We start from the raw sequence: 10,611 nt of genomic DNA on the forward strand, positions 1-10,611 counted from the left end.
ATAAACATAACGTGGGTCAGGCGTTTTCATTAAGTGACCAAATCACACGCATCTGACGACAAAAAAATTAAAAAAATGCTCCCGGTGCACAAGTTATTTTCTCGTCTTTATCTTAAGTGGCTTTGTAGGTTTGTTCAAAAGCATTCTCAATAGACACTTGTAGGCTTTTCGAGTGTTTCAACTATCGTATGTCCAGCAAGGATATAAACACGGGAGAAGCTTGGTCATATTGCTCGTGTTTCCTTAAATAGTACAGGACCCGTTTCAAGCAACACTTGCAGAGACAGTAAAAATGTCTGTCAACAGTTTCCACACACTCATTGCTTTTATTCAAAATTTCACTGAGCGAAGTGAGTTGTACCATTAAAGTAAAATCATCCATGTCACTGTAAAGGGGACAAACGCACACACACCTGGCCATGGAACGACCGAGCAGCCAATGGTCCCATTACGTTTGGTCCCTTAAAAAGTGGGAAGCACATATATAAACTGTTGTCACTCTTACATCGTTCAACTGATTTGGCTGTAAACAACCTCAAATTAAAAGTGGAAGTCGACAGTTAAAGCACATTGTTTGCATTCGTTTCATTTTAAATACACTGTGGTTTCGGGCCAAAATGATGGAAATTGCACCGATGTCCCAATCTTTACGGACCTGACTGTGTGTTTATGCTTTAAATGATGCTGCCTCCCAAAGAGGCTGGCTGGTGAGCAACAACATCATCCAAGAGATTTGCATAGGCACGGGCAAAGTATACGTTTACTCCTCAGGTCAGAAGCAAAACACACACACACACACACACACGTGTATGCCACACACCAAGATGAATTCTGGCATACTGTACATGAAAATATGTGGGTACCAGCTGTAACAATGGCTATAAACGCCCATGAAAGATAAGTAACTCACTTCTTGCTTTCTTTATTCACCCACAATGCCACTGCTGCCTGCGGAAGAGGCTGATCCAGAAACAGCATTCGCATCACATAGTTTTTGGCCAGAGAAGGAAGCTCCCTGCGGAGTTTCAAAACATAACGTCAGCTATAATAGCTCACATCCCCGATGATGCTATTTCCACTAGCAAACGCTACAGTGGTTTTACCTGTAGACAGCGAGACATGTTGCCGGATGATTGTAGAGTCGGTCCAAAATCTCTGGACTCAGCTCTCTGAGGTATTCATGCAAATTCTTGCACTGCAGCTGGACTCGCAGTTTCATTTTCTGGTCACTAACTTCGATGAAAAGGCACATAAAACATGAGCACACAAATAGTGAGAACTCAAACTTACAACTAATAGCTTCGTCGGAACCAATGCGGGCTTTCATTGCCTGAGCTTCAACTGTCTTATGTGTTCAAGAAGCTTTATTTACCTAAAAACGGGTCTGTTTTTTTCACGATGTCGTTCTCTCAATTGACTCAATGGAGCACAAAAGCCGCATAGTTGGAATTCGGCTTCTTGCTGGCTTCATTTGACGGCCATTTAAGCGGATCGGGTGTCTTGTTCATAGTTTGCAAAACTGCCTGATCGCTACCGGGCCATGTGACATTCTTTGTGCGCTCTTATTGGCTTGTCATCCTACTTCGCTATCGTGGATAAGTTAAAAGAATGCACTACTCCCATCTAGAGGCTTGGTTAACGACTGCAGTCACTGCAAAGGAAGGAACCGGCAAAAGTCGGGTTTTCTTTCATTTCATTTTATTTTAAATATTGTGAAAATCTATAACCTAAGTAAGGATGACTAATATTAACATATTTTGTATAAATTCCATTGGGGAAATAAGTCTTACGGTTCATGTTGTTAATGACGAGCTTATATAACGCTTGGTGCTTTTTTTTTTAAGCACCTCATAAGCGGTTTTTCATACATTATCATTTACCAAAAAGTATCATGGGTGGAAATCAGTGTCACAGAATCAGTTGTAATTCCCAAACAATTCCCCACTGGGTGTGAGGGAAACATTCCTGGACGCAGGACAATAATGTCACCTATATGTATTGTTCACATGTACAATCAATATTACTCAATGTGCAATATCATGCATAGGTACAGAATCAGAATCATCTTTATTTTCAAAGTATGTCCAAAAAACACACAAGGAATTTGTCTCCGGTAATTGGAGCCGCTCTAGTACGACAACAGACATCGGGCTGAAGATCAGCAATCATTTTTCAGCACAAATATGGTCACGTAAATTATATATTCTGACCAAGGCATTGCTCATTCCATCATGCTTTATCTTAAAGCTATAATCCACAACTACATTTTGTTTAAAATGAGTAATTTTCACCCAAGCTTCTATAAGAGTAGAAGACAGACTGCTGATTGAGCCTATAAACGTTTGACACATCTCCCTATATTTTTCAATATGTATGTTTTTTATATTTAGTGACCATCCTATACATTCCTGCGCTGGATCACTTGGTGGCGTTCTAAAACGACGTAGCGGAAATGACGTATTTTACCTACGAACGGGCAGGCCCATATATGGACAACGTTGCAGGTCGACTGAGCTATAGAGAAAGGAGAAAGCATGCGGGGTTGGAAGTAGGAGGAGGGTGGACAAGCATTTAGCCTGCGTCTTAAATATTGAAGCGATGAAGGTGTTGTTGTCATGCTGAATTACAGCATTAGGGGGCGCCAGAAATCACGGATTATAGCTTTAAATCGAGAACCCAATGTTTCCATTTTAAGAAAAATCACCTTTTTAATACTCCAAGAGCATGATTGAGTAGCAGTTAGTTAGTAACAGTTGAGTTTTGGAACCTCCCGTCAGTGGACGCTAAGTCACTCGCATAATTAGTTAGGCACACTTTTTAATCATTAATAATTTACTAATTTAAGTTAGTGAAGTAGGCCGGTGTCGTGAGTTAAGTGGCTAGTACAGCCTCCCTCACACTTCTGAGGTTTAGTGTTCGAATCTGGGCTCTGGCTTTCCTGTGTGGAGTTTGCATGTTCTTCCCTCCTACATTCCAAAAACATGCGTGTTAGATGAAATGAAGACTAAATTGTCCATAGGAATGGTTGTTTGTCTGTATGTGCCCTGCAACCGGCTGGCGACCAGTCCAGGGTCGACCCCGTCTCTCACCCAAAGTCAGCTGGGATAGGGTCCAGCTCACCCGTGACCCACTCCAAAGAGGATGAGCAAATAAATTGGATGGAAGTTAGTAAAGTAGCTTACTGTCAGAACAAATTAATCTATGATTACTCTCTCTTATTACTATTATATGCTTACTCTCTCTGTATGATCCAGGTTACTCTTCTATAACACCAATATTGTGCATTTTGGCTTACAAATACCACAACAGCACAAATATTTTAGATGTTGAAGTCCAATCTTTGTGTTTGTAATTCTCGTAACAAAATTAGTACAGTGAGATTAGAATCACGACTCTATTTCAAGAGTCGGCTTGGATATCCCAGTGTGAACCTGATATATCCGTTTGCTTTCATCCATTCATTCACGCTTGTATATATTTCATGAAAGCAGGATGGTGAATAAGAGGAAACAGTTGAGACTAGAATGAATCCCATCCGTTCTAGTTTATGGACACCTCAGAAGATTGTATCCGTAACCTCTGTGGAGCTAAATACAGTTGTACCCAACATTGCATGTGCATTAAAGTGCGAGCTGTGTATGTACACAGCCAAATGGCTACAATACAATTGTATTACCAAGACTCTGGGTTGGAAATCCTGAGGACCGCGACCCTAGTGAGGAGAAGCGGCTCAGAAAATGGATGGATGGATGGATGGTACAAGGCATATTAAGTTTCTTTGCATGCTTAATACATACCTTGTATTTAATTCATCAACATGTCATTATACAGTATATCCAGTCACTTCAACACTTTCCCTTTGCACTAGTTGCATGGCTACTCCTGTGACATAACTGGACAATATTTATACTTGCCACAGCTCAGCAGGCAACACCTTAAAATTTCCCTTTATTCCTTCTTAGATGATATGTTAATTTTCCTCAGGTCCCCCTCAACGCGGGCTGCTTTTGTACGAGCCATTTTTTTTGGTTGCTCCTGTTTTTCTTTTTGCATGTGATTGTGAACATTGCTGACACTCTAATTTCCCCTCACAGGACGAATAAAGTATCTAATTTATCTATCTTCAGGGGCCGTTCAAGAGGGCTCACCCTACATCATTATTCCTTTTTTTTTTTTTTTTTTTTTAAAGCTAGCTCAGGTTTGCATTCCTTTTCAGTACTATATTAATATCAACTCATCTTCAGAAATAGGGTATTTGGCTCTATTCAGAGCAAATCATCCATCCATCCACTTTCTATCCCGCTTGTCCTCAATGAGGTTGCGAGCGAACTGGAGCCTATCCCAGATGACTGATCACCACCCAATAGCAGTGCACATATTAAGAAACCATCATTCACTTATATTCAAAACGGGTACTAGTGACTTCCGTTAGCTTAATATGCAACTTTTGGGAATGTGAGAGGAAGACAGAATACTCGAGATTACTGTGAGGCAGATGTGCTAAACACTAGGGAACTGGGCTGCTGATAGCAAATCGTTCCGGCATGATTCAGTAGGTCAAATCTGCCACCACTTAACACATCACACAGATTTCAGAACACAGTTCTATTTCACTGGGATGCCTTGGGGGAAAAAAAAAAATATATATATATATATATATATAAGACTTTATTACATCTATAAAAGAAACATTTTTTGTTGAACAGATATTTCAAATCAAACCATACATTGAGAAGAGTTAGTCTAGAAATGAAAAAGGCTGATAGAAAAGGTCTTAAGAAGTGTGAAAATGGCTTGTACAAAGATCTTCAGATGACATTTTCTTTTTAAATGGATGAGTGAGAAATACAATTGAATTGTTCAACAATGCAGAGACTTGATGGGGGGCCAAGAGGTGTTGGTTCTTAAATTCAATCTCGTATTTTACATTTTTACGATGGGGCTGCCAGGAAAGAGGTCGAGGAAGGAAGGTTGATCGATGTCGTGAGGAAACGAGAGGGGCAGTTGGTGTTACAGACGAGAATGCAGAAGATAGGCTTACATGGAAAAGGATGATGCGCTGTGGCGACACCTAACGGGATAAGCCTAAATTAAAAAAAGATGAGGACCCAATGGGGTTAAAGAAGAAAAAAAAAAAAAAAAAAAAAAGCAGAGCAGCCACATGGAAATCCGCTCAGGAGTCCTCCTTCTCTTGATACCTGCAACACACACAATCATCAGCAAATAACACACAGTCATTTTTCAAATTTGACATTTTTACCTGCAATGCATGCAAGTGAAAAAGACAGTCTGGCCTTCATCTGCAGATCTCATCTGCCTGGTGTGATAAAGCATGCCTTCTTTATTGCAGCGAGAGCAGCGTCTGTCGATCTAAAGCAGTGAACCATCACGCACACCGTGATGAACAATGGGCGAGAGGAGCCTAAAAATGCATTCGAGAGTCAGGCAGGAGAGTATTCCATCTTACCACAGGACCCTTCATGTCAGAGTCGTCACTGCCGTCCAGAACCACAGTAGACTTGTTCACTGGATTAAAGACGACTGTCGAGCGAATTTCCCGGCCTGAAAACTCTGTGGACACCAAAATATTGAATACGCAGTGGTTATAATTTAACGGCGTTATCAATGTCAAATGGGAGAGGTATAAAAGTACCTGATATAGAAGTGGCAAATTTGCAGCGGGGACAGCGGATAATGTCTTCCATCCCTGGTAGAGGAAGAGCATTCCCACACTCGGGACAGAAGTTGGGATCACTACTAAAAAATGACATGTCTGTGAAGAGACGAGACATGCTTTTAACTGTTTGTTTGCTATTGTATTCACTCATGAAGCAGTCAAAATGGGACGAGGGGGGTCTCTAATCCGTACATCATGGCTGGCCTCACCACTGTTTTATAAACTTGCTATCTCTTCTCCCTGGAGCCTCACTCTCCCCCCACCCCCCCTCTCATTCATGCACGTATATTCTGTCTTACTTCGGCTAATCTTCATTCCTCTGCTTTCCAGTGCGTGCCTCCATCTTTCTCACTGTTCCTCCACCTGCTCCCCGCTTTCACTGCAGATCGCAATGTCATCTGCCAACATCATGGTCCACGGGGATTCCAGTCTAACCTCATCTGTCAGCCTTTCCATCACCACTGCAAACAGGAAGGGGCTCAGGGCTGATCCCTGATCCAGTCCCACCTCCACCTTTAATTCGTCTGTCACACCTCACCGCTGTCCTGCTGCCCTCGTACATGTCCTGTATTATTCTAGCATACTTCTCTGCCACTCCAGACTTCCGCAGTTCCTCTCTGGGTACTCTGTCATAGGCTTTCTCTAGATCTACAAAGACACAATGTAGCTCCTTCTGTACTTTTCCATCAACATCCTCAAGGCAAATAATGCATCTGTGGTCTAGGCATGAAACGATACTGTTGCTCGCAAATACTCACTTCTGTCCCGAGTCTAGCCTCCACTACTCTTTCCCATAAGTTCATTGTGTGGCTCATCAACTTTATTCCTCTATAGTTCCCACAGCTCTGCACATCACCCTTGTTCTTAAAAATGGGCACCAGCACACTTTTCCGACATTCCTCAGGCATCTTCTCACGCGCTAAGAATTCCATTGAACAAGCTGGTCAAAACCTCCACAGCCACCTCTCCTCGATGCTTCCATACCTCCACAGGAATGTCATCAGGACCAACTGCCTTTCCATTGTCATAGTCCCAACATTCAAAGTCCCCACATTCAGTTCTAGCCTCTGTGCTTTCCTCTTCTCTTTCTGCCGAAGAACCCGCTTGCCACCTCTTCTTCTTCTTCGACTTCGACCCACAGTAGCTGAATTTCCAACGGCGCCGGTGGCGGACGTTGTTAACCCGGCCCACGACCGATCCGGTATGGAATTCTTTAGATGAACGCTCATATTTGTTTGGCAAAGTTTTAAGCCGGATGCCCTTCTTGACGCAACCCTCTGCATTTATCCGGGCTTGTGCCCCCATAGGGCTGCATTATACACAGGCTACTACAATTGAAAATTATATATTATAATAAATAAAGTACAGAGTTTCGCATTGATACCATAATTGCCACTCACCTTTTCGCTGTCCAAAATAAGACAAGAAACTAATGGCGAGCTTTCTCCGAAGTGCTCCTGTCCTCTCTCCGGGGGAGTCAATGCGTCGCACGTGTATGACGTCACCGTTGTTCTTGCTCAGTGTGACTATAAGTAATGTTTACATTTAGTTAGTAATATTTACAATTAGCATTTGTGAAGATTTTTGGTGATATTTGTACTCTTATATATATATATATATATATATATATATATATATATATATATATATATATATATATATATATAATTTATTTCATTGTTGTTTTAGTGTCCTTTTCAGCATTAATTGTTGCAGTTTAAGACGTTTTTTCAGGTTATTTGTCAACCTTTACCAAAATATACGAATTTTAGGTCATTACCATGACGAGTGAATCAGTTACCTTCATATATTCTGATATATATATATATATATATATATATATATATATATATATATACACACACACACACACACATTTACAGTCATATTCTTAAATACTGTATTTGGGGCTCAATGTTGCCCCCGATGTCTTAATTATAGGCCTAGTAACTGAAAAATGTAAAAGAAATTATTCAGAGTAAAAAGTAGTAATAGGAACAGATGTTTTTTTCCCCCCAGTTTAAAGTACTAAATCTAACATTTGTAGACCCATTACAAAAAAAAAAAAAATAGTATATACAGCACTACCTGCAAGTATACACTAATTATAGCATTGACAAAATACAAACCCTGATGAAATCTTATAGAAATCAACAATAAAACACAAAAATATTCACGAAAATAATATTGCTCCGTTTTGATTAATGACTGGGGGTGTGGCTGTGCTCAGAAACGACCAATCGCATTCAAACTCGTGTTAAATGGGAGACAGCAGGCATCTGCCACCATTTCAAGGCCTTTTGATCCACTAATAAAGTTCAGTGGTTCTAGTAGGCTTTTCCTGACCTTTTTGTCTTGTCAGATTTTACAGCACAAGCCATAGTCTGCAGAGAGCTTCCATAGCATCAGATGGATCTTCAGATGTTCCGATATATTAGTCAGGGGGTTGGGGTACAAGCACAGTGAAGACAGTTATCAACGGGAGAAAATAGGACGTATAAGAGCTGGACATCCCTCCAAAATTGATGAAATGACAAAAATAAATGATCAGGGAGGTTGCCAAGAGGCCAGCAGCAACATTGAAGGATTGTGTGCTTAATTTACCCTATTTCTAATAAGTGCCTCTCAGAAATCTGGCCGTGGAACGTCATTAACGTCTGTGGAGTGGTCGGCGCACGCCTTTAGCAGATATTGGCGAAGTGGTTGCATGATTTTGCCAATATTTTTCACACTGTGCCCGTTTCCGTTGATGACTGCTAAAATGTCGCACTTCTGCGTTAGATATGGTTTATTGCAAAATAATTGGTGGTGGAAAATTCTTGACCCATTATTATTTTATATCTACATGTTGATACCCGATTACTGAGGATACTATTGTGTGTTAATATTTGATGCCTTTTAATGTATTTTGCCGTGAATAATTGCCCGTAACATTTCACCACATCCGTGGAACGACCCATATGTTACAACGATCTTCTGACCTCTTCATATGGGTGAGCAATGGGGTAGGGTGGCAAGAGGTAAGCCTCATCTTACAAAGGAAAACACCCATGTGGGAAAACGTGTTATGGTCTGATGAAACCGAGGTGGAACTATTCAGCCATAATTCCAAAACGGTATGTTTGGTGCAAACAACACTGCTCATCACCAAAAGAACACCATAGCTACAGTTCAGCATGCTGGTGCCAGCATCATGCTTTGGGGCTGATTTTCTTCCGATGGAAAGTCAGGGCAGAGCCAATTATGAACAGTTCCAGTACAGTACCCTGTCGGCACAAAACCTTCAGACTTATCCGAGGAAGCAAAAAGCATACTAGAACATCTTAACTTTGGGGTTAATCGGGAATTTCAGTGGTAGGAATTATGCGCTGACTGCCATTTAAGATGAATCTGGATTGGTTAATTCTGAACACTGCCACATTCGCAGTTTTAGAGGGTGTGCACACACGTGCCACCCCATTATTTCAGTTGTTTATTATTACTTTCATTAAACTAACATAAGGCAGCATAAGGACAATTTTCATCTGATCAACTTGTAGATTTGTTGAGATTGGATTACAGTTTAGAATCAACTGCAATTCTCCCAAGTTTTTTTTCTTTGTGTGTGTGTGCAGTATTTCACGATAGCATACAAAATGGAAAATGCATGGAAAATTGCATGTGACACCCAGACTCGGCCACGGATTAGCATCTTATTTCCTGCAAAACAAGGGAAGCGTTCTAGCCATCCATCGCATTATCTGAGCCGCTTATCCCCACCCACAAGGAGCGCTGGAGCCTATCCCAGCGATCATCGGGCAGGAGGCTGAACTGGTTGCCGGCCAATCGCAGGGGGTGTCCGGAAAACTTAATTCCCATGAACCATTAACTTCTTAAACAGTTAACTTACAAGTCCATGCAACATGCTGCCAATTTTCGGTCTTGTTTGTTGTCACATTTCTGTTGGGCCAATGATCTTTTACCCGTGCACTCACCGGAGTTGTCTCCCCACGCTGCGCTCTCAAGATCTTGTATGTCCACAACATTTTACATAATCAAACAAAAGCAATGCACTACTCAATAAGTTTTCACTGGCTGTATCAAAATAAAGAATCCATTCTCATTTTCCTTTGTTTCTCAATCAATTTATCAAGCTGAAATATTTGCGCCCTTGAGATACAACACGCTGTGGGGAATGACAATGACTATAAGGTTTTCAGACAAGGTAACAGCGCGAAACAGGAAGTTGAGCAGGCATCTAACAGGATGAATGGCCAGAAGCAGAGAGATAATTGCTGATCTGCAGCTTCTAGACTGTTCAGAGGATGTTTGTCACGGCATGACTTCGCACTGGTCGCTGCTCGAGCTTTTCATTGTTCTTCGAAAGTTTCTGCTCCTCCAATAATGGCAACTCAGCAGTTTCTGGGCCAACATTTTTAACTCATTGGCCTCCCCATCTAAAGTGTTAGTTACAACTGAAGAAAAGCAACCCCAGTATGATGATGCAGCCAAATTTCATGGCGGGTATGTTCTATTCGTGATGTAGTGTTGTTTTTGTTCTTGATCAAATTATTCCACCCATAGGGTGCAGCAGTGGTTCTGTCCGCAAAGGATTTCACTTTCAAGCAGAGGTTCAGTGGTTAAAATCTCACAAGAGGCTGAAAGAAATACAGAAATGGAAACTACCACAGTTGTTGGTTTTGGTTTACATCAGAAATCTGGACGCGTGTATACTTCCCATAACTGCTGTTAAGACATAAGTAGAAGAGAATGACGAACTTTTGGTCATTTCAAAATAAGATTTTTAGAACTAATGGAAATGAAAACAAGCCCGTGTCAATGACAAGAAATTGCATTTCCTTCTGGAATTGCACATTAATGAGGGGAGAGAGAGAAAAAAAAACAACCATTGAAGACTTTCAAGCTGCAAATATTTTACCGAGGTCAACTTGCCT

The 10,611-nt window shown here is 41.1% G+C and overlaps 2 protein-coding genes across 4 annotated transcripts in view; both read right to left on the reverse strand.

The window, feature by feature from the left end:
- Positions 1–1,524, reverse strand: part of gtf2h4 (general transcription factor IIH, polypeptide 4) — a 41,081-nt gene extending 39,557 nt beyond the window's left edge. Inside the window, exons 1-3 of one of the 2 annotated variants that reach the window (XM_061665161.1) lie at positions 1,373–1,524; positions 1,104–1,229; positions 911–1,015 (exon numbers count right to left, since the gene is read on the reverse strand). In XM_061665161.1, the coding sequence (XP_061521145.1) occupies positions 911–1,015; positions 1,104–1,219 (221 nt within the window). In that variant the 5' untranslated portion in view covers positions 1,220–1,229; positions 1,373–1,524. Of the gene's footprint in view, positions 1–910; positions 1,016–1,103; positions 1,234–1,372 lie in introns of both variants that reach the window. The other variant, XM_061665160.1, reaches the window with a different exon arrangement.
- Positions 1,525–4,672: 3,148 nt separating this feature from the next.
- On the reverse strand, positions 4,673–7,158 carry polr1h (RNA polymerase I subunit H). 2 transcript variants are annotated; one of them, XM_061664972.1, is made up of 5 exons: positions 7,078–7,158; positions 5,654–5,773; positions 5,468–5,571; positions 5,261–5,370; positions 4,673–5,198 (listed from the first exon to the last, which is right to left on the reverse strand). In XM_061664972.1, exons 2-5 carry the CDS (start codon positions 5,769–5,771, stop codon positions 5,174–5,176), a joined length of 357 nt encoding a protein of 118 aa, XP_061520956.1. In that variant the 5' UTR covers positions 5,772–5,773; positions 7,078–7,158; the 3' UTR covers positions 4,673–5,173. The 2 variants fall into 2 exon arrangements, with proteins under 2 accessions (XP_061520956.1, XP_061520955.1); XM_061664971.1 differs by lacking the exon at positions 7,078–7,158 and adding an exon at positions 6,662–6,873.
- Positions 7,159–10,611: the final 3,453 nt, after the last annotated feature.

This window comes from Phycodurus eques, chromosome 20, assembly GCF_024500275.1.
Source record: "Phycodurus eques isolate BA_2022a chromosome 20, UOR_Pequ_1.1, whole genome shotgun sequence".
Taxonomy (NCBI): Eukaryota; Metazoa; Chordata; class Actinopteri; order Syngnathiformes; family Syngnathidae; genus Phycodurus; species Phycodurus eques.

Bases quoted from the DNA above. Each gene is read 5' to 3' on its own strand.
- polr1h (XM_061664972.1), bottom strand. From the start codon at position 5,771: ATGTCATTTTTTAGTAGTGATCCCAACTTCTGTCCCGAGTGTGGGAAT. The intron at 5,371-5,467 runs GTAAGATGGAAT...TCACTGCTTTAG, and splicing joins CTGACATGAAGGGTCCTGTG to ATCGACAGACGCTGCTCTCG. The intron at 5,199-5,260 runs GTAAAAATGTCA...TGTGTGTTGCAG, and splicing joins TTCACTTGCATGCATTGCAG to GTATCAAGAGAAGGAGGACT.